The 23,813-nt window shown below is 40.9% G+C and overlaps 2 protein-coding genes across 3 annotated transcripts; both read left to right on the top strand.

The window, feature by feature from the left end:
- Nucleotides 1–1,464: 1,464 nt before the first annotated feature.
- slc35f6 (solute carrier family 35 member F6) lies at nt 1,465–6,835 on the top strand. The gene is made up of 6 exons (XM_018743449.2): nt 1,465–1,629; nt 3,680–3,752; nt 3,979–4,150; nt 4,897–5,112; nt 5,206–5,316; nt 5,647–6,835. Exons 1-6 carry the CDS (start codon nt 1,553–1,555, stop codon nt 6,123–6,125), a joined length of 1,128 nt encoding a protein of 375 aa, XP_018598965.1. The 5' UTR covers nt 1,465–1,552; the 3' UTR covers nt 6,126–6,835.
- Nucleotides 6,836–18,674: 11,839 nt separating this feature from the next.
- On the top strand, nt 18,675–21,980 carry hlx1 (H2.0-like homeo box 1 (Drosophila)). 2 transcript variants are annotated; one of them, XM_018743596.1, is made up of 4 exons: nt 18,675–19,293; nt 19,752–19,934; nt 20,429–20,613; nt 21,345–21,980. In XM_018743596.1, exons 1-4 carry the CDS (start codon nt 18,846–18,848, stop codon nt 21,651–21,653), a joined length of 1,125 nt encoding a protein of 374 aa, XP_018599112.1. In that variant the 5' UTR covers nt 18,675–18,845; the 3' UTR covers nt 21,654–21,980. The 2 variants fall into 2 exon arrangements, with proteins under 2 accessions (XP_018599112.1, XP_018599113.1); XM_018743597.1 differs by lacking the exon at nt 19,752–19,934 and having other exon boundaries at nt 21,345–21,978.
- Nucleotides 21,981–23,813: the final 1,833 nt, after the last annotated feature.

Below are 23,813 nucleotides of genomic sequence, written 5' to 3'. Positions count from 1 at the left end.
CACTTGCCTTGGTTGTTTTTTACCATAATCATATAAATGCATAATAAATTATCTTAAGTAACACATTACTAACTCTGTTCTTTCTTCTTGTTGAGCACTACCTCGCTACATAAGACTTGAGGAGGCTGGCCAGTGGTGACAGACGAATCCCATGCTGATTGAGGATGATGACCAACTGCCATGATGAACGAGAGGTTCCATGCTGAGCTGGGGATCCAAAATACCATTTAGCAACAATATCATTATTACTTGTTAAACTGGCTTAGAATTGTTACTTAATCAAGAATGCCTAGGAGGGGCGGGCAACCATTGGCCCGTGGACACCCAGAGGTTTTTTCCCCCTCAACTTTCAGTTGGGAGTTTCTGTTCTATTCCCCAGTGGCCGGTCGGCATACTTATAGCTCTATAAAAGTACTTTATTATGGTAGCCATTAGTCGACTGTCTTCTTTGTTTGTATCTGTTTTTCTTGCGTTATGCCTGTGTTAAAGTGCTCTGTGTCACTGTGTGAGAAGAGCGCTCTATAAAAATAAATTGAAATTGAAACTACTCAGTATTCACTACTGACTATTTATTGTACTGCCTTACTTATCAGCACATCCTGTCTAAATACGTGTTTGTTCACGTCTGTTCACGTCTCATCAAAAGGATTTCAACGCCCAGTGTACAACAACTGTGCAGATGACAAATAAACGACTGAGTCTGACTGACTGGAGACATCACTAGCGCGCTTGTCAGGGTAAGGTAGGGTACGGAAGTGGTGTACCACTGCCTTCCTCCGCACGTGTCTGTGGCACGTGAGGAGATCCGCGCGAGGACTCCGGCGGAGCGGACGCAAACTCCCACAGACCGACCGAGCGGGATTGCGGACATAAACCCGGAAGCAGAGCCTGTGCGCCTCGAGGCACTAGCGCTACCGGCTGTGTCGCCATGCGAGCAGCGTTCCTTTTATTCTGCACGACAGAGTCAATATTGGAATGCAGAACCGTGACATATTTCCACAGGTTTGATAAAAATGCTTCATTACCTACTCACGTGGCCACACTCCCATAACCATGATGATGATGATGATGAAGAACACGGTAACTAACACAGACTCAGTGCCCATCCTTATTTATTAAACAAACTATTCAAGAACTCCCAATAGCATTATAATAACGAACAACTGAACTTAGCCAGGGGGACAGCGGCCCTCCCTTGCCTGGCTTGTGTCGGTGTCAAACGATTTCGGAAAAATCATGGACCTCACGTTTCCGGGACAAATTTTTCCGGAAGAACCTTTTATGTCACTTTAATTTCAGACACAGCACAACACTGACGCCGGTCGCTTACAAGTGAAGAAAGTATTTTTAACGGTAGCTCGCAGAAATGGGAACAGCAACGCCGCCTCAGCTGAACGGCGGTTCAAGGGCCACGCGAGTCAGCTGACTGGCGGGCAGTCACGTCACGTCACGTGACGCGACGCAACCGCGCGCATAAACTGCAGGTTCTCGGTGGTTTCGGTTACGGGTATCGCAACCGTGCTTTCTAGTAGTCGCGCGCTTCACCGGCAACATGGCCTGGACGAAATACCAGTTGATGCTCGCCGCTATGATGCTTGTCACGGGCTCCATCAACACGCTGTCGGCTAAGTAAGTAAGCGGTGGGAGAGGGCTTGTCGAGTGCGGAGCGACCCTCCAGCCAGGCAGATAATATACAAACACACAGTCACTCACTGTGACTGAGATTGAGAGATACACAGCACCGGCACTGCAGGTTCGGTAGAACTGCACCACAGCAGCGCTGTCTGTTAGCGCGAATGGACACGGCGCTCGAGTCACTCTGCACACAGAAGCAGAACAACACACACACAAGCAGACAGCTACTTGATCTTAGCCAAATACACACTGACACAGGCACACACACACATCTCGCGCCTTCCTGTCGCACAGGTGTGGTGGAGCTGCGTAGCAATCCTGGGTTTCCCACGGAATGAACGTTCAGACACGCCCGCAAAACCTCCTGTGTGAACATGAGGAGACACACACGACGTTTACATGTCATGTAGGCTAGCAGCTTCTCCAAAAGCGACTTCTAGAATTAACTCCATGTTATCAGCCCACACACCTTCTAATAAGGCACCAAGGTGACTTACACTGCTAGATATACTACTTACAATGGCTCACTCATCCATGATCCATCAGACGTGGAACACACTGACTCTCACACACACTGCGCTCGCACGTACCCGCGGGGATCCTGTCCAGAGACAAGTTCACTTTCACCGTTTCACTTCTGCAGAATACTTGCGAAGTGGCTTTTGATTAAAAAAAAAAAAAAAAATGCAGCTTTTACGATCCCATTGATTGAACTTTGCATGTTCGTTTGCGCTTTAGTCTAAATTATAATGAACTTCGTCTTTGAGAACGGGACGTGTGAATCACGTGATTCAATGTATCGTCGTTAACCTCAAACTTTTCTCTGAGGATCGTGTAGTTGAAGCCCATGATCTTAGGCTTTTCTCCAAAAGCCTTGGGTATTAGTTTTAGAAATATGCTGAGTATCTGCAGTTTTTCTGAAGGTCTTGCTGTGGCTTTGTATCTCTGGTGCAACAATAATGCTCCATCAGCAAAGACATGACGTAAACATGCATGACAGCTCTTGTGACTTCAGCCACTTCTGTGTGCCTTCAGGCTGATTCATGAGTCGGTTTATCAACCCACTGACTTCTGGGAACCTTAAAAAACAGGCCGTGGACGGAAGGCTCGGGCACACTTTGCCGAAACGCTCGTTTGTGTCCTATTTGAAGTTCATCTTTGCCTTTCTTTCGCAGTCGTTTTGGACAGACATCATTGTCACGATCGTTCCTCTGTTTGTTTCATTCAGGTGTGATCTAGTATCACGTTTTGTTTCTCTGCATGTCTTCTTTTCTCATGTTCCCCCTTCTTACTTTGAAGCCATTGCATTCATTCATTCTTTGCTTGTCATTCACTTTAAAGATCTTTTAAAGGGAGCGCAATTTCTCACCGTTGGCTGCTTCATGACATTTAACGCCACAGTTATTACAGTGTTTCTTTTCCAGGGTTATGTTCCACATTAGGTAGCCGAGCCACCTCCGCTGTAACGTGAACCAAGATGTCAAGCGTCACTGGCAAAATGAACAAACGCAAGTGCATTTCGACATGGTGAAACAAACTTTAGCTTGGCACGACTTGCGCTGTGCCTGCAAATAGTTTTTTCCATCTTTGTTGAGGAGCACTTTTCAACAAAGGTTACAGTAATTTAGTCTCAAGCACTGCGTCAACAAACATTTGTTTAATTGAATGTTTATCACCTTTTCTGTCAATACGAATTGTGCGATTAACGGGTTCATTTGTCCATGTTGCTAACAGGATTTTATAAGGGGGGGTGGGGACAAAATGGTTCCTTTTTAAAGCAATTTCAGAAAAAGTTTTCCAACAATGAGTTGGCTAATGTTTAAATCCTAATTACTAAGGAGTCTACAGATTCCTTCACCTTTAAATGCCCTGAAGATGACTGAAATGATAGTGTGCTGCTCTTTGGATCCCATCTATTTTTATTTGGGAACATCCACTCTCTGTGTACCACAGGCCTGTGAATACCAGGATGGTGTTCCTGAATCACAGCTGATAAGGCCCTCTGTTCTTCTTGCTGTCATTGCTAGCTCTCTTTACATTGCAGGTGGGCCGACAACTTCTCAGTACCAGGATGCCACGGGTCCGAGGAACACACTTTTTCTCACCCTTTCCTGCAGGTATGTTGACGAGCTTGGAAGCTTTGGCCAGAGCTCGCTTGTGGTATGGATGGTTAAAAACCTACTACGTTAAGCAACAAGCAGGTAGATTTGTATGCATTGCAGATGAGCTGTAATTGTTTGGTTGGTACTGCAGTTGTATAAGAGGATGCCAGGAGAAGTTCTATCCCTCCTTTCCAGTGCTGATGGCTCTGAATGTGGCTCTCTGTGATGTGTTTGCCTGCAGGCCGTGGGCATGTTTCTAGGGGAGCTCAGCTGCCTTGCAGTCTTCTACATCCTGCTCTGTCACGACAGACAGGCCCCTGAGCCAAGAATGAACCCGGGTCAGAAATTCAATCCATTCCTGTTCCTCCCCCCGGCTGTCTGCGATATGACTGCCACCTCCATCATGTATGTGGGTATGTCTCACTTTTAATACTTTTTTTGCTCCAAATTAAACTGGACATTGGAACATGATTAAATAGGGAAGAAATGTTAGGATTTAAATGTTTTATTTGCAAAGGGTGTTTCTGTGTGGGGGGGTGTGGGGAAATTAGATGGCTATACAGAGACTTACAATACACTTCTGTGGCAGTTAACTGAAATCTGGTATTTACTACACTCTTGCTCTATATTGCATTATACATTTAAAGCAGACTTGGATCTCCCTCCCCATTCTTGGGTGGTGGAGGCTGCCATAGGTGGAACAGAAGCTAAGGATGCTGGAGGTGCAAATGGAGAGAGCCCTTGACTAAAAAGTAAAACCAAGAATGGGCACATAGTTCTTGAACAGGAACCGAAAGACCATCCATTAATAAATATTGACTAAAAACCAAAGTTTAATTTCGGGGGGGGGGGATGCACCATCCTACATTAGGGGTCTCTTCTTTTTCCTGGTCTTCTCAGTTCAGTCCACTTTCCCATTTCCTTCTCAGTCTTTTTCCAGCAACCTTAATATCTTAATTGTGTCCTTGGAGGCAGGTTATTACTATCTGCAGATTGCTTCTGGAGCTGGTCAGGGAGGGAGGTTCCTCTTCCTGTGTTGGTTTTTGCTCCCCATCCAACTTGCAATGTGGTGCCATTCCTGCTCCTTATGCCAGCACAGTCTGCTACATGAAATTGTTCAGTGATCTGGTTTTTATGCTGTGTTCAATCCATTCTCCAGCTCTGAATATGACCAGTGCCTCCAGCTTCCAGATGTTGCGGGGTGCAGTCATCATTTTCACTGGACTGCTGTCTGTTGCCTTCCTGAACCGGCGCCTCATTGCCAGTCAGTGGATCGGGATCTTTGTTACCATTCTGGGGCTGGTGGTGGTGGGACTGGCTGACTTTACCAGTGGCAAGAAGGATGATACTCGTAAGCTTAGTGATGTCATCACGGGTAAGTCACACTAGGAAAAGATTTTTGCAGCAAGAGATGTTTCTGTTCAAAAAGCCTCATGTAAATGATTCTAATTTTATATTTAAAATACAGGTGACCTCCTGATCATCATGGCACAGATCATTGCAGCGGTCCAGATGGTTCTGGAGGAGAAATTTGTTTACAAACATGATGTTCACCCTCTGAGAGCTGTAGGCACTGAAGGTGTCTCTTCCACTTTTTTTAATATATAAATATGCATCTGTGTTTAGTGACATTCATTTGGCCTTTCAGAGCATGTTTTAGTAACTGCTGAAAATGAGATTTTGTATAGAACTAAAGTTTTGTTTCTCTTCTGTAATTCTCAAGAAGGGACACTTCCTTTGTAGGTTAATATAGTGTATCAGAACACTGAGTTGTCTTCTTCTGAAGTGGTTAAAATATCCATTGTGAACTTGAATTTTGTGCTCAATTAAGTTTCAGCATTTATTCTGAATAGCTGGTGTTTTAAAATGCTTGATTGTGTTAACGTCTTTCTCCCCCCCCCCCCCACAGGTTTTTTTGGCTTTTTGATCCTGTCTCTTCTGCTGATTCCCATGTTCTACATCCCAGTGGGAAATTTCAGCAACAACCCTCGCCATGTTCTGGAAGATGCACTAGATGCCTTCTGCCAGATTGGCAACCAACCCATGATTGTGCTGGCGCTCCTGGGCAACATTGTCAGCATAGCCTTTTTCAACTTTGCTGGCATCAGTGTGACCAAGGAGATCAGCGCCACCACGCGCATGGTGTTGGACAGCCTGCGTACCGTCATCATCTGGGTAGTCAGCCTGGCTGTGGGATGGGAGCAGTTCCATGGGCTGCAGGTGTTGGGCTTCATTATTCTTCTGGCTGGGGCTGCCCTGTACAATGGATTGCACCGCCCCCTAATGGCCAAGATACCCTTCTGTGCCAGGTTCCAAGGTGAGGACAGTGATTCTGAGAGGGAGCGACTCCTGGCTAATAGCGAGGGTGCGGTCAATGATGCAAGCTAGTCTTTCAGCGTGCTCTATGTTGTGCTGGGACTGTGTACGCAAACACTCTGTACCTTTTATAAATACTGTGTCACAGGTATGTATTCAGTCTCTGGGAAAGACTGTTCTCTGTATCAGTTTAGTTTCTTCAGATTTATAATGTTCTTTTTTTAAAATGTATTTGGAAGGTTTTTTTATTGTTTACACAATACAATCTTTATAACTGAGGAAAAGTAATTAAATTCTAAAATTTTGCAATTAAATTTTAGTTTGTGTCTTTACCAGGGCTGTGGAGTCGGTACACAAGACCTCCGACTCCAGTAACCCAGTAATTGCTTCTGACTCCACAGTATTGCTTAGGACTCATTATTTACTCTTTATGCACAAATTCCAGGAGAACTAGCAGATGACATTACCGCTTGCGGTATTGTATTATTCATATGCAAACGCGGCTGACTGGCTCGACACATTTGCACACCATCTGTTGGCAAAGTAAACTACATGCTCATGTTTTGTTTACATTTAAACTCTAACAGTCTTAAAATAACCTATCATTGGATGCAGTAAGTAAAACAGTTGTAATTTTATATAAAACACGACAGTTTGACTGCTGCTGCCTAGCCTAGGCCCAGATCGTAAACGTATGAGTCTGCAGGCCTAGCCTAGCCCCAAAAGTTGCACATTTTTGAGGTCAACTTCTATTACACCTCTAATTTGAGGATGGGGTGAGGAGTTTGGAAACCTGGGAGGAACTCGGAGTAGAACCGCTACTCCTCCACATTGAGAGGTTAACTGGTAAGGATGCCCCCTGGGCGCCTCCCATTGGAGGTATACCAGGCACAGACAACTGGGATGAGACCCTGAGGTTGGCCCAGGACCCACTGGAGAGAGTGTATCTCCCAGTTGGCCTGGGAGCGGCTGAGGATCTCCCGGGTTGAGCTGGAAGAAGTTGCATGGGACAGGGATGTCTGGGCTTCTCTGCTCTCCCTGTTGCTACTGTAACTGTAAGGACAAACGAATAAGAAAATGGATGGGGTGGATGAATTTTGGGGGCTCGACTTATACGGTACACTTAGTCCCTTTTTAAAAACCAACTCCAGTAACCCAATAATTGTTTCCGACTCCGCAGCAGTGGTCTTCGCTGTGCAGAATTACATTGCCTGCACTAATCCTTTTGTTTTACTGGTGCCATCAGTGTTTTAGAATAAACTGACTTTTTTTGGATCAAAGTTTGCATCTTATTGCAACTCTCCCCTCCCTGTTAATGGCAGAAACTCTTATGCCTGGCTGATATTTTACAGGTAAAAGGCATTAAAACACCTTTCAGACAGGAAGTCCTGTCATTGTCATTAGGGCTGTCAGTGTAAAAATTCTGCATACGTTTATCCATTTGTAAGTGTATAATGTGTAAATTACACTGCCATTTGGAAGGTTCTTGGAGAAATGAACTACTAATCTTTGTGTTCTGTTAAATCCCAAGGAATCCTGTAGGAACTGGCCTAATTGGAATCATGATAAACCAGAATATCTATTTTCTGTGGGGAAGGGAAAGTTGTCAGTAAGTTAACTTACTACTTTATGTATGAAAATGGTGCTGATATCATGTTTCTGTATGTACAGTTAAAAAAAAAATTGTTTAACTTTCCCATCAGGCCATATTATCCTGAGTGTCTTACATACTGCTGCTTCCAGTTTTACTTTTTTTTGAAGCAGTGCAGGATAGTACCTAGAGAACCAGCCTTTCAGTCCTATTAAGCATAATTTTTAAAAAGTTTTTAATTTTACTGGAAAACAGAAAAAAATCATCAATTCTAACACTGTGGTTGATGTCAGTTTTCATATGTCGTCATCTTTGTCTGTTGCATTAAATGCTCTGCATTATGTCATAACCAGGATCTCGAGTAGACAGTCATGTCCTTCAAATCGGAGGGGGGGAGCAATCCTCAAAATGAAGTAATGCGAGTAAATGTGGCTCATGTAAACAAAAGAAATACATTTTCATTGTAAATTATTTCTGTTTGACAGTATACATTTTTGGGAAGATAATCTGCTGTCCAAATGCATGTAGTGGCTCAAATGGTCCTCTGTCACAGGACTCATTTGTCCTGGGAATGAGTCCAAGGTTAAATTCTGGACAGTTTCACATTCCAGGGCCTAAACGCATTTCTAAATGCAGGATGTGTTCAGAGGAGATGCATATGGTGAAGATGTGGGAAGACAAGAATGCATGATTTTCTTTCCAGTATATGAATGCAGGGATATTTTAATTTTTGTTTTGCAGATGTTTTTTTTTTTTTTTTTTTTTTTTTTTAACCTTAACATTCACTTATTTTGAAAATTCCATCTGTCACACTGTGACTAGGTTGTACATAGTGATTTATAGTGAATTCACATTGAAATATGTATTAACTATAGATAATATAAACTGTAGGAGTTAGGATTATATTTATTCATTTAGCATATGCTTTTCGCCAAAGCGACATACATCTCAGCAAAAATACAATTTGTGGATTACATTAAGAGAAAGAGACATGGCTACAGAGGTGATTAAGTAAACCTAGTTTGTTACTATCCACTTGATGTTCATTGCTCAAGTAGGTGCATAAAATGCAGGATAGACGAATCCTGATGACCTCCTACCAATTTTTTTTTTTTTTTTTTTTTGAAAAGAGGGAAAAAAAAGAAAAGTACACAATCGCATACAATGCCGGAGTAGCAGCTATGTAAAGGCCTGGCTGGAGAAGATTATGAAATTATGGTGCATGAACTTTTACACCATATATGAGCTGGAGAGATCTTGAGTGAAATGGGTCTGGAAAAGGTGAGTTTTCAGACCCTTCTTGAATGTAGACAGAGAGGAAGGTCACTCTACCATAATGGAGCCAGAACCAAGAACCTCTGCTTTACCTTTTGTGCGTGGGACCACCAATTGAGCAGAAGTAGATGAGCAAAAGGGTCTGGCTGGGGTGTAGCAGTTGATAAAGTCTCCTAGATGGCTGGGAGCAGTTCTACTGATGCATTTTTAGACAGTAACCAGGGTCTTGAATTTGATTCGGGTAGCTATAGGAAGCCAGTGTAAAGGAGATACATAGGAACGCTTTGGCAAATCAAACACAACTCGTGCAGCAGCCTTCTGAATCAGCTGCAGAGGTTTGATGGTAGTAGCAGGAAGACCACACAGGAGAGAGTTGCAGTAGTCCAAATGGGAAGTCACCATGGCCTGGACAAGTAGTTGGGCAGAGTCAGTTGTGAGGTAGGGATGGATCCTATGAATGTTCTACAGGATGTATCTGCAGAACTGGGTTGTGGCTTCGATGGGCAGAGAGTTCCAGTTACTGGGGGAAAAGGCAACAGATGAGTTCCTCAGTCTGTATGGATTTCTTCCTTATTCTGTGGGTTCCTGGTATAGTCCAAAGACTTGTTTAGGAGGATTTGTTCCTCTGAATTGATGGTACTGCCTGTATGCGTGTCAATGAGTATGTACCCCATACTCCTATCTTGCACCCTTAGCTGCTGAGACAAGCCCCGGACTACCACGACTCTGCTCCAGGATAGGTAGCTGAGCGCTTATGAACAAAGAGAGAAGTTCTGAGCAGTTTTTTAAGGACTCTAGCATTTTCCTGACTGTAGCAGTAGATGGCAGCCTTGTGATATGTTTAGGAAGCACACTCCCTAACTCCAAGTGAAAGGTCAACTTGGGGTGGAATACAACTCTTGCAAACTCAGAAACATCTGAATATAACCAGGGAGGTGGGAATAATAAAGAAATCTGTCCAAAGCAGAAGGGTGTGATTTACAGCAAAGTGCTTCAAAAATGTAAATTGTCAAATTTTCTGGAAATGTCATATGCTAGAGCTTTTTGGCCTGACTACAGTAATAAACAGCAAGATTACATGATCATAAGCTCATATTGGATACCGGGGTGAGCCGTTCCAACATGAATTTTATGTCAGTTATATTACGGAGCCAGTAATTCATTGCTTTCATCCAAAGCAGATTGCACTTTTACACATTTAAAGCTACATTTTTACATTGTGATTCATGGTTAGTGTAAAACCAAGGGTATTACAGACCTTCCTCTAAATAGAGCTGGAAACCTTTACAGTACAGGTGTATATTCCTAACTCCTATGGTTTAAACAGGCTTCACAAAGGCCATGGAATATTATGCTTGTCGTCCTCTTTCAACACATTGTCAAAGCATATTTAAATAGGTTTTCTTAAAACAAGAATTTTGAGATCAAACTATTCGAAAGGTCAATGTGTGACAGTGTGCCATGTAATGTACTTTTCATTTTTTTTCTTTGACAGTTTTTGACCATCAAAATACAATCGTTTTGGTCAGATGGCCTAGCCGGGTTTCGTTAAAGGTGACGTGTTTCTAAATCAAGAATGGTATGCGCTCTGCCTTCTGTGGGTAGTTACTGTACCTGTACATGGGGACAGATTCTTCTGCCAAGGTTTCACTATCCCTTATACGATATTTTATATACATGAAATGTATTCAGTAATTGAGATAAATACCGTTACAACAAGATGCAGCTCTCCAAAATGTAGAAGAAATTCGCCTACGCTATAAATTTGTTTCAGTAAAGACTTTCTGTGGATGCTGGTTGTGATGTTATGACATAGCTTTCACAAGCACAAATGTTTTTAAGATAGTGCACTTCCATGAATGTGCATTGCAGAATACAGACAGATAACCACATACATATCATTTGCACACAGATTTTTTTCATACTATTAAATGTTGCATTTCATTTAAACCTGAAAGACAAAGTTGAATGTCAGAACAAGCTACATTGCTTCTCTTGGTCTTAATGCAGTTATATTATTAGTCAGCATTATTTTATTTCTATAACTTGCACTGCAAATATCTTTTTGTGTTACACTTCAGAGGTCTTTACAATCTAATCCCTCCATATCATCAAAAACATCCAATAAATAGTGTAAATGTTCATGCACCATAACTTTGTGATCATTCCTGGGTAAACCTTTACACAGCCGCTACTCCTGTATTGTACGTAAATGTTTGTGTATCTCCAAAAAAAATAATTGTAGGAAGGTGATCAGGAATCATCTATTCTGAGTTTTATGCAGCTACTCATGTGATGAACACTGGTGCATATAGTGGAAACTAACTTTACTTAAGAATTACATGTCTGTAGCTATGGCTCTTTCTCCTAAAGTAATGCACAAATTGTATTTCTCTGAGATGTACGTCGCTTTGGAGAAAAGCATCTGCTAAAGGAATAAATGTAAATAAGTTCACTTTGTTAAAGAAAAGCAAACTGTTGTAATGGTGTACTTCACTCTTTTGTACATTGTAAGTTGAAATATTTTGAAATTCTTTTCAGATTTTTCACATTTTGAATGTTTTGCAACTGTTTTTTTCCATAATCCGTGCCTAAGTGAGAGCATTAGCTTATACGAATTAACTAGACAAAATGCTTTTAATATTAAAATATTCCATGAAATATGCACTTTTGAATTCTTTAAATTAACATGACATAACATTTTTTTAAATCTGAAAAGAATTAATTAATTAAAGCTCAGTAGGGAAATTCTCACTAGTAAGAACATTTTGACCAAAGTCAAATCATCCAAATCGGTTTTATGGGTAATGTTATATCCTTCTACATAGAGTAACATATTGAGGGAAAAGAGTTGCCCATTAATATGATTTAATTGTTATTTTAGAGACCACAAATTGCACAGGGGACCTTTGTGATGTCATTTCGTTCCATTACGTTCCTGAACCTGACATAAATACCTGTGGGGTTGATAATAAGCTATTATACAGTAGTAAATGAAAAAATATCTGTACAGTGTCTCATCTCAGCTGCATGGAAACTGTTAAAACAAAAGTGGAAACTTAAGGAGTAAAAATGTCTTTATAAACACTTATCAAGACACCATCTCAGATAAGTAGCTTTTGCTGTATTACTCTAAAACAGTCTATTTAAAAGGTATTGTTGAACTATGGCTATGTTGCCATTTATATTAATAATGACATTTCAGTTGAAATGTTGAGATATAATTTTCTTCATTTTTCTAAGATGTTGAGAACCAGCTATATTAATAAATCATTGATAAAGCTGGAAGTGTTGAGATCAATCTGATAAATATTCTACATAAGTCATCTATTTTTTTTTTATCAAAGCAGCAATTCCAGTGACAGAGCAGATTGTATGGAGAGGACAAGTGACCAAAAAAATGCCCTGGAATTTTAAATCTGAAGACTTGTCTACATAATGCAAAAGCTTCCCCTGTAGACCCCAGAATATTGCATGAACAACATTAAATATTCCTACAGAGAGAGGAACATTTCATTATTAATTTGTGTTTATTATATTGCTATTTACCCAACACATCACTACTGTATCCACTTACTTAAATATCTTGATATTGTACTGGATTAATTCAAATTCCCTGCTTAAGGGCTCTACAGTAGGGCCACATATGGCATCTGAACAGGCAACAAACATTGAACTGCCTGCAGCCTCTATCTGTCACCACATGCCAGTCCAAAATAAGTTGTCAGATGGTGGAGCTGAAGCAGGTCTTTTCCTAGGAGCCCAGCAAGGCTGCAAGATGCCATGGCTATGTGGGAAGAGATGGACACACTGAAGTCAGAGCAGAGCCCGCTTAAGTACTACCAGTACTGGAGACAGACAAGCTCAGACAAAAAGTTGTTCTGAAAGCATTTGAAACTATTCTACACCACCACTGGGCTTCGATGTGCTTCACCGTGTCCAACGTGTCACCGAGTCATTGACAGGCGCCCAGTGTACCTAAACCTCCATGGCCAAAGGATCCTACTCACTCACTCACCGCCAGCTTGGGCTCTAAGTGATGTTAAAGAAATATGCTTTCATCTATTCCAATGTTTAGACAGCAATCTAATTCTATCCCAGCACCATTACATTTGTCTTTATAATTTTGACAAATTTAAACATGTCAGACATTTCATCACTTTCACAACATTTTCAGTAGTAGCTGAAGTGAACAAAAAATAGTATGTGATAGTAAAAAAGGTGACACTTGCTTAAATTTGTTAAGGAAATGGGCTATGGTGGGGTTGTAATTTAACTGAATCAGAGCTAAAGTCTGCCCCCCCCCCCCCCAAAAAAAAAAAGAAAAAAAACTACTCCACATTCCACATATTTAAGACCTGGTAGCCAAAGCATTGCATTCCCTCTCTTCGTCCCTCTCTGAGACCCCTCTCCATGAAACCAAAGAAATAAAAACCAAAATGTTTAACTTGTCCATCGTTACGCTTGGCTGTCAGACACCTGCTATATCACAGCACCCTCATTAAGTTGTGGTGTTAAGTTTTCCCACCTGCTAATTTGTTTCCATTGTGGCGTATTATTACAACAATTAATTGCGGTTGCCAGCACGGCCCGAGGGAGAGAGAAACAGCTGCGGGGCTCGCCTCGCCGGGAAGCTCTGGACTGCTTCAACAACGAAAGGTTTCGAGTAAACAAGTGCACAATTGATCGCTGCTCAGTCACAGGGCTACAGCATATCATAGCCTTACTGAGGTTACCAAATGCAGCCTTTGTCACAAGGGTGCCATAACACAGGCCGAGGAGTAACTTAGCGGGACGGCTTCCAGGACACAGAGAGAAGAAACAGTAATGGTTTGTTATGATGACCTCTGTGTTTCCATTTGGCTTTTTTTTTCTATTTAGGATAGTGGCCACAAGCACTCAGTAAATTTTATTTAACCCTGTGTACATTGACCCGGAGAATAATTAGCAGGCATATAGCCCTGTCAGAAAAAAAGCCCCAAGGAACAGCTCTTAATCTGAGCAGTGGCTGTTTTTGTGTAAACACGAAGGTCGTTAATGCACACACAGTTGAAATGCCATTAAATTTAAAAGGTTCCATTTAGAAACCATTAGACTCTTTAAATGAAAGGGTAGACAAAAACGACTGTGGTTGGTCTGCCTTTCCTGCCTCTAACTACGGTGAACATCTTCTTTCGGGAGAGACGTAAGAATAATACACTTTTATGACTAATTAAAATAAATGTCTTAAAATATTTAATTCTGCAGACTCTGTTGCCAGGGCACCACTATACAGTAATCCAAGTTTGTAATATGGTGGTCTAATAATACCTTCAAAACAATAATAACATTAGGTAGAACTGTGAGTGTATTGGGGACTGAAGACTTATGGATTTTGTTTTTATTACATTTTAAGTTTTTTTTTTTCCATGTTATTAAAATCTGTTTTATACCTCTTCTTTCCAAGACCAATTCAGTCAGTAATTCTATACTGTACATTCCCACGTATTCATTTGTGGTGTATGTTAAGTAGCTTTTTTAGAACAGCCAGACAATTCAACTTAATAGACATATTCAGTAATTGTAGCTCTGAATTCATCTGGATAAAGATGAGGTTTTCTGCCATGTGTCTACAGTCGCAAGGTACCCGACAGTACTTTACCATGGTCAACGTCACAGGGCTATAATGAGGTGACCTGTGTCACCTGATAGACAACTGGGCCTCCAGGCCTGGCTGTATTGAAGGGCTGTACTTGGCTGGGTTTTACCACTAGGTCAACATGAAGTTCTCAAAATATCTAGATAAAATAACAAACACCAGCCCTCACAGGACCCCACAGCTGAAAACGCTAAAACTGCAAACATGGAGCACTTTAACTTCTCTCCCTCATTTTAAAAATGTTGATCAAAACAATTTTCTGCTTGTATTCATATCATATTGCCATAAAGGCAATGATTTTATTTCTCCTTTTTTCTTAGGTGATCTATTTTTAAAGGAGACATTAATACATCATGAGTGAGTAGATGTTTTTGGCGTTCACATTATATGAGACATTATTATTATTATAACATTACAATATGAAACACTGTAATCCATTGGAACAAATATGTATTTCACTTTTTTGATGGATTACTTGTACTACTGCAGTCACAATAGATGAATTAAAAGAAAACTACAGCAATAGTGCCCTTGCTATGTTTTCTGATAGGTATTTAATCCAGTTCTTTCACCAATACTTTCAACACCACTTGACAGTGTTACTGCTTGAGTGACTGATACAGTAACAGTAAACTCTACAGAGCAGAGCAGAAGCGCAAAGCAAGACTGCAGTGCAAAGCCTAGCAAAGCCCTCCTTACTTTATCTGATCACTTCTTGACAGTGTTTTTTAATACTAAAACCCCATCGAGAGAAACTGTAGTTGCCATGGAATGGATCTCATACAACAAGTCAGACCCGCAAACACAGTACCTGCCTCCTCAAACCCGGAAGGACACACTTCAAGGCGGTCGTGCGATATGTTATATGCAGTGCCACTGGTAATAATGTGCAGTTAACCTTAACGATAATATTTATACCCAAATTAATTTGTTTTATAATACTGAAACATGGTAAAGAGCGCTTTGTGCATGACACAAGCTTTTTGTCAACAATCTTTAGACTCCTTGGAACTAGCTAACCACTTTAGCAGTGGAAATAATGGCACTTTGCCATACAGAAGGCAACTTACAATAGCCTAGTCCCATTAAATTTGTGAAAGTTCCTTCCTAAGGAAAACATTGCCAGAAATAGTAATCCTGGCTTGGGTCTCTGCTTTGCAGCAGGGAGTAATAATGTTGCATTACTAATGGAAATTGTTTAATTGCATCCAAGTTTTGATCGAGAGAGAGACTGAATAAGGCAATTCTCTATTTTTCCTGGGCTTTGCAAAGTTTCCCATATAAAACCAGTCATTGCCTCAGTGCTTTTAGTTGTAGCTTTTTTTTTCCTGATTTATTAGCTAGTCAGTACTATGAATATATGACTTTACTGCACGTCTGCTCAGATTTTGTTGAAAAGACTCAAAAGAGACACAACTAATGATTATTATATGATATACATTCTGTTGACATTATACTTGTAGAAATAAGTTTGTTAAATTTATCTACTGCTATGTCCAAACACAGGTCCAGCCCAAGCTAACAGTTATGACGCTTGTTTGAACCGTAATACAATGTAATAATGAAAGAAACGACACAATTACCGTGGTCTGGTATGCTTTTATTAAGGAATTTAAATTTTGGAACTGGTAAATCAAAAATGACGTAAACAGTCCCTTTCTCACCGCTGACAGCCTCAATAATCATCATGAAACGGGAAACATAAACAGCATAAAACATAAAGAAACATAGGCTTCCACCTACCTAAGTTCTTGCTTATGCTATTTTTTATTCGTTCTTATGCCACGAACAATAAACCTGCTCCCATTTTTCTGAGACTCATCTGATGTTAAATGGCTGTAATACTTCGAATAATTAACAATGTATACTATTGCCAGTAGAAATATGAAAAAGAGGGAAGCGCAATAATTAATAAGAAATGCTGCACGCTTTTCCCAGTGAATATGGAGCCGAGAAAGTCCTTTTACAGGCAAACAGACATGAATTTTTGCACCTTCCTTCATTATGGGGAGAAACTCTGGTCGGTGGTGTAAGTCGCTAACATTACTTTTTTCGGGATATCCGCATATTGATTAAATTGCAATAAAAAAAGCTTCATATGCATGACACCGGTTGTCCAGCAACATACATACATATATACACACATAAATAAAAAATAATAAATAATAAATGCATGCCGAAGTGAAATAATATGCCGAGATCATTTAAAAAGAGCAGGATGAGTATTCGGAGGCTGTCTGGGGGGGGCAGCGAGTTTCAGCTTCTCTCTGCGCTCATCAACACCTGAAATAACTGCAGCTTACATGGAACACGCCTGCTGCTGTGTTCTTCTACATCCTTTTCCCGAAATTGTTTGGTCTGCTTGATCTGGCCAAACGGTACGTTTCATAGCTATATTTAACCCGGAAAAATATTAGTCGATAGGAGGCAGGCCGGGTCACCGAGTCTTCGGAAATGAATGAAGCCTCAAGCACGAAGCAGGCAATAAACACAGGCAGGGATCACAAACAGCCCCTTCAATTCTTTACGAAACACCGCCCGGGGAAGAAAAAAAAAAAAAAGGTCCTTTTTTTTCTCCATCATCACCGGTTTATTTTCATTAGCCTTATGTACTGTTTCGTGTTTGTATAACAGTGTCTCAGGTGTCTCCAGCAGATCTAAGATCCAATGAAAGTAATACATCATGTGAACACGCAACATTTAGATGGTTAATAAAAGGTTAACAGAACGGATCTAAGTGCGCAGCAGTGTAGTTGAGGTCAACTTAGGCGTCGTGTGTTTCGCCGGTTCGATTACCGTTTAGTCAGAAACAAGAAGAAGGAAGAAGAAGAGAAGAACAGGAAAAAAAAGAAGTTTCACCCGAACTGATAGAGCTCGGCAGAGTTTCATTATCAGCCCTTTTCTCTTATTATGAGAAAAGGAAACAAAAATATGCTGGCGAGGACTGCAAAAATAAACTAGATACCGCGGATCTCTAAATAAATGAATCACTTTTTTTTTCCAGAGACAGTCCATCTTTAACGTATGCATTTGTTCGATGATTTACACACATAATCGTGTTCCTTCCTACTGTCTTGCGAGAAGATGTTTGTGTTCTTAGATATGTGTGAAGTCATGCCTGCGAAAGTATTTTTGTTGTCCTTTCTCTCTAATGAAATAGATTTCCTCTTTATTATAAGCATGAAGACGGATTTGCGTCACGGTGCAACTTGCGGCTTGAGATAAAGTTGCACAAATATTGAAAAAAGGAAGTTCTAACCGTCATTAAAAAGTTTTTTTCTGCTCTCCGGAAGAAATAGGGATTTCAGTCGTATCCTAAAATACTAAAACATGTTCTATTTTTGGACAAATCTAGCAGGAATATCCGCTCATTTAGTTCGAATCAGAGCCCATCAAAAACAGGATGACCTGGATCTAATAGAGACTTTTGTTTCCTGAACTCGGCGGGCCAGCATGAAATATATCACGGCGCATGAGAAATACATTTGTACGCCCACTTTTAAACGGTGGACACGCTGAAATAACTATGTCAAAAACGTTAAACTGGCCCTTTCCATAGAATGCAAAGAACAACATTTTCTCCCGTGACATTTACTGTCCCGCTATTTCCTAACCGCTGTGTATAATCTTTTTTAGCGGTGTGTTAACCCGGCTCTTTTATGCACAGTGTACACCGCAGGATTTAGCTACATGTATTAAAACAGGTACACAAAATGATATATTTTGCATAGTGCCTGTATGCTATATTTAAACAAATCATGTCTTAAATAAGGTAGCAAAACAAAGGTTGCTGAATATAAAGCACATAGATCCGTGGGGCTTTGTTTTTTCAATGGCTTTGGTTCGATAATTGTTATGACATAGGTTAATAAAAGTAAAATCAACTGCAACAAAAAAAAGCAAACGACGACAACATTAATAATAATTTCAGCAGCAGCAATAATAATGATAATAATAATAATAATAATAATAATAATAATAATAATAACGGTCAGGAAATAGCCGACATTACCGGCACCAGTTCAACCCATGCGTCTCCTTTCCTTGTGGGCGTGTTATACAGCTGAGCCCGACACGCCTATTGGCCACACAGTAACCAATCAGAGAAGGAGCACAGAGTTCCACCAAGGACTACTTGGACCAGTTGCTTAAGTTCCAGAGTTGCGAGAAAGACCCCTGGCCCTTTAAAAAAGAAAAGCCACCATTTTCGACAATAATCGCATTTCCATGCGGCACTTTTCTAATTTCGCCGTTTGTGTTTAACCGAGAGGCAACACAAAATACTAGGATGTATACCACCGGACTCAACCCGTTCTATGCTTCAAACTTTAGCCTTTGGTCTGCCTACTGCTCCGGCGGTTTTGCGTTGGATTCGATGAAGAAGCCTTCGTTTTGCATCGCTGACATTCTTCACGTTGCAGACGCCGAGAACATCTCGGGATCTTCGGCGATCATGGCTCATTTGGGACCCCGTGCTCAGGTTCACTCTTCGGGGTCTCCGCTGCGCCCTTCCCCGGTGGCCCCGGAGCCGTCCGTGTTCGGCCCCGGCAGCAGGATGAGCTCGGCGGCGTCTCCCTACCACCACAGGCACGGAATACATCTGACCTCTGCGTCCAGGGTGACACTGGGCTCCCCGCAAGCGCCCGCTCCTTCCAGCAAAGACCTCAAGTTTGGGATTGACCGCATACTGTCCGCGGACTTTGAGCCCAAAACAAAGGAGACTTCAACACTCAGAGGTAGGTAGGGGGTGCGACGCGAGTCTCGCGGTCCGCGGCTGCAGGAGCGCCTGCTGTGCCGTAGACACACACACACACACACACATACATATAATACACATACACGTGTTGCTGCTCATACAAAAAGTTACGTGCGAACGTGGTTCTTCACATCTGAAGTCCTAAAAAGATGTTCTATCATTCTGACGGCTGAACGCTTACGGTTTAATAAACCGGGCGGGCACTGAACGCGCAACATCCGCATGATTAATGAAAAGACCCTTTTAATCACCATGACACCTCAGTTTAGAAATTTATTAAAGTTTTTTTTCTTTTTTTGGGGGCTTTTGACACATGTACTTATCATTCGGCTAAGATGCACCTTGAGGTCAGCACGCTTCCTTTATATTAAACCAGGGGATTCGTCTGACATGCTTATGTCTGGTCTGATCGGCTATATTTTTTTCGTCCCGTAACAGACCTCACGTCAATTGTTAGCTCGAATCGTCAGTCAGGGGTCCCTATCTCCATGCAGCCGTCTGCGAGCCAGTACTTCACCTCCCTGGAGCCCGGGATGAGCGACTCATCCTCCATGATGATGAGCTCCTTAGGCGGCGCTTCCAGGCAGTCAGGGCAGCATCAGTTTCAGGACACCTTCCCAGGTAGGGTAGCCTTGGCTGCACCACAGTGCACATCGCCAGCATTCATTCAGGATGAATTAATTCTCATCCAGTTTCACCACTTTTTATTGACCTCATTACCCTTGCCTGTTTTTCAATCATGCGGCTCAAAAGCATCCTACAATGGCCTTATCGCATTAATGCAATGCAGGAGGTTCACCAAAGTCGCGCTTTGTTTTAATACAAGGCCGCTGCCCGACACTGATTGCAGTGATTTGATATATGTAAACTATTCGCCTGTAAGATTTCGCATTTCCTTTTCATTGAACTTAATGCATATCCCGCTTTTTGTCATGCCACTCAAAATAGCGTCATATAGTGGTCTAATATTAATGCGCAGATAGATGTTCTAAGAACTTGCCATCAAGTTCAGTAGAACTTAATGATACTAAAGTGACTGTAGCCCATGTAATTTCTGTCAGCCTAACAGAAACTAGTCTTTGCTCTGATTTCCTTCTGTTGGTTTTTCTCAACAGGTCCGTATGCTGTGCTCACCAAAGACACAATGCCACAGACGTACAAGAGGAAACGATCGTGGTCACGCGCAGTGTTTTCTAATCTCCAGAGGAAAGGCCTCGAGAAACGATTTGAAATTCAGAAGTACGTCACCAAACCTGACAGAAAACAGCTGGCTGCCATGTTGGGCCTCACGGATGCACAGGTATGTCTGCATCACCTGTGCATTGTTCTGGAGAGGCCTTTCTGAAAAATGCACTCAAAGATCACTAATAAGAGGTGCCTGGCTGGGGCTGATTTTGAAGCTTTATTCGAGGGTAAGTCACAATGTATCTGCAATAACCTTAATCAAAAATTTTAAAACATTTTTGCGGATACTTTTTACTTACCCTCATTTTGCCTGTTTATGCAGGAAGATACTCAAACTGAAATGACATACCCAACAATGCAATTGAGCAGAAACATAACGAGTAATCAGTTTAATAAGATTGCAAAAACAACTATTTCAAGGAAGTGAAAGTCGTTCACAACGAGTATGTGCAAACTTACATAGGCCAAAAGAGCTGTTTTTTTTTATACCAAAATTCCAGTTTCACAATGAAGCAATACTTTGGTTTCTTGGTTAGCATGCTGCAACATCTGTGGAAACACACTGTTTATCACTGCATTTTACAGTCCAGATAATTTTACACCACTTGATAACTGATCTCGTGTTTTTAAACATGTATTTGTGTGAAATTATATGCGCGTACATTCACTGTCAGTATAGCAGTAATTTTTTACTTGAAGTTACAGAACTTAAAGAGAGGGTGAGCAGATGAAAATTAATTTTAATGTTAATTATTTTTCAAACTGACTAGAATACTCTGACCGGAAAGTCTTTTTTTCTTTAATATATTCATCGAGCAATAAATCAACTCTCAAATCACTTTTTAGGTCAAAGTGTGGTTCCAAAACAGACGAATGAAATGGAGGCATTCAAAGGAAGCTCAGGCCCAGAAAGACAAGGAGAAGGAGCAGGCCGATAAATCATTAACGGAAGCTGACCAGAAGGAGCAGGAGTCCGAGTGTGAGAGCGAGGGGAGTGAGTCTGAGTTTGAGGACCAGGAAAAGAGTGACTTTGACCTCTCAGAACACAATAAGACAAGTGTTATCATGTCTGGTGGCACCCCTGTGAGTACAGAGGACACAACACCCATTAACACGTTCACGGAAGCCACAGCATCATCACAGGTTCTCCTATAATTGCTTAACGAAATAACTGTAATGTCTGAAGTATTTAATGTAAATGCATCATTATGTCAGAGATGAACAGGAAAAGGCACCATCAGAAATCTAAATGTCAAAAAAATTAAAAAGGAGATAACAAAAAGAGACACATCTGTTGTTTCCCCTTTTGCTGCCCACATCCAGACTGTTTGACCTTTTCCTAAAAGATGAACATTGTGTCTCTTCCAGCTTTGGTTTGAACTACTTGTCTGAAAGATTATTCTCCTAGAAATATTCTCTTTTGTAAATTTCATGGTTTTGCCAATTTTTGTATGCGTAATTGTATTATATCTTGTCAAAACTTATTTGCACTGAAAATAATGTAAATAAATGTTTCTTACTGTTTTAAAATTGTACTCGTGAAACGAATAATTTTCATTAAAAGTTTGTTTTTCAAAAACAATTTGTGTTAATCTCTCTACTTACGTATATTATTATTATTATTATTATTATTATTATTAGAGGCGGGACCTTGTGACCAGGAGTTGGTCAGTTCAGACTGCTTTAGGAAAGACCTCGGTTCTGTGTCTGTAGAGAGAGTAGGCCCACTTTCTCTTAATCATATCAGTACTCTATACCTCTAAATCCAGACAGGGCATGATAATGATAATTAAGATTTCTTCTGATTATTATCATTATTATTATTATTATTGGAATAGGTCCTCCCAGGTTTACTCACTGGCGTGGAGCATGGGGAGTTTTTATGTAATTTTAAACTATTTGCCATAACGGGATGAAGTGTAAATTTGAGTTTTTAATTTGTTTTATTTCCCAGCAAGATTTTTTTTTTTCTGGAAAATACGAAAATACAGTACAATGCGAAAATTTAGTAAACTATTTAGTAAATGCATAATTTGTGCTTCTCTTAGAAAGGGCAAACACTTGTCAAAGTAATTGAACGAATAAGGTCAAAATCAGCACATTACAGTGTTTTATAAGTCATACCTCTTACATTTGCTGTGAACAAGGGTGAATATTTTTTTACTGCGCACATTATCGTCATAATAGACGGAAACGCGCAATGATGGCACTGCGCTGCTGAAGTGTACTGGAGGGCATCAGCCAGACGCGCACCCGTACATCACAGCCCTTCACCTCTTCAGCACACTTCTGGGTTTTCCCCTCAGACTTTACATAATCGCTGGGTTAATAATAGTAGTAATAATAATAATAATAATAATAATAATAATAACAGGCCTGCATCTGTTACTGCAGATAAGATTAGGGGACGTGTAAACCAGGAAAAAATCCAATAATAAAAGTCAAGATGAAGCCGAAAAGAGTAATTGGGGGTCATACAAACGAATTACTCGTTATGAGACAATTAAGGACGCTAACTAATGATGTTATTAAGTCTCTAGTTTGGCCGTCCCCCAATGTTTCGCAAGATCATTATGTTATATACATATCTCGGAACACACACACAAATTTATATGTATAAGATTCATATATGTATCCAATAGACATATATATATAAATCTGTGTGTGTTCCTCACCGAACAACTTTCTGCTCGTAAACGTCACGTGACATGTGAATTCACACTATGTCCACACATGCAATTTTACGCAATTCGGAAAGAGGTCATTTGACTGTATTTTTGCAGGGCGCGATCGCGGGCGCGATCGCATCGATGTGCGATGGACCGGTAAAGGGAGCGAATCGCAGAGTGTTTCTTCTTAAGCCGAAGCTCTGACTCCTCAGCCTCGGAGCCTTAAAAGACCTCTCGCTTTTGCGAGGAAGGAAAAATAAACATTTCACGAAGAGAAGTCAACCCAGGGCCGACTAAATGGTGAATAAAAATGAAGGCATTCGATGATCTAAGCGTAACACTAATATTATGCATCATTTAGACAGGATAACGATGTCACCTTGTCAGGTCGCGCTACTTTACACAACCCATTTGTTGGATATCGGAATCATAAGTAGTTGATAAACGACAACTTGGACATCTCTTGGCTTCCCGGCTCCTTTCATAAGACCGTTAATGTAATTCCTCTAAGCCTTTCTTTTCTCCGAAGAATGTTCGCAGAGAGAAACATGCAGTCCTGGGGAAAAGGCAGAGTGCGACGGGACGAAAATTTATAGTTTGTGTACATTTTCTGGCTCCACATATCAGCATCGTAATGGATGGCTGT

Source organism: Scleropages formosus, chromosome 1 (genome assembly GCF_900964775.1).
Source record: "Scleropages formosus chromosome 1, fSclFor1.1, whole genome shotgun sequence".
Lineage (NCBI taxonomy): Eukaryota > Metazoa > Chordata > Actinopteri > Osteoglossiformes > Osteoglossidae > Scleropages > Scleropages formosus.
The sequence above is the reverse complement of the archived record's forward strand: the minus strand, read 5'-3'. Positions and strand labels throughout refer to the sequence as shown.

Bases quoted from the DNA above. Each gene is read 5' to 3' on its own strand.
- hlx1 (XM_018743596.1), top strand. From the start codon at position 18,846: ATGTATACCACCGGACTCAACCCGTTCTATGCTTCAAACTTTAGCCTT. The intron at 19,935-20,428 runs GTAGGGTAGCCT...TTTTCTCAACAG, and splicing joins GTTTCAGGACACCTTCCCAG to GTCCGTATGCTGTGCTCACC. The intron at 20,614-21,344 runs GTATGTCTGCAT...ATCACTTTTTAG, and splicing joins TGGGCCTCACGGATGCACAG to GTCAAAGTGTGGTTCCAAAA.
- slc35f6 (XM_018743449.2), top strand. From the start codon at position 1,553: ATGGCCTGGACGAAATACCAGTTGATGCTCGCCGCTATGATGCTTGTC. The intron at 1,630-3,679 runs GTAAGTAAGCGG...TTTACATTGCAG, and splicing joins ATCAACACGCTGTCGGCTAA to GTGGGCCGACAACTTCTCAG. The intron at 4,151-4,896 runs GTATGTCTCACT...TCCATTCTCCAG, and splicing joins CACCTCCATCATGTATGTGG to CTCTGAATATGACCAGTGCC.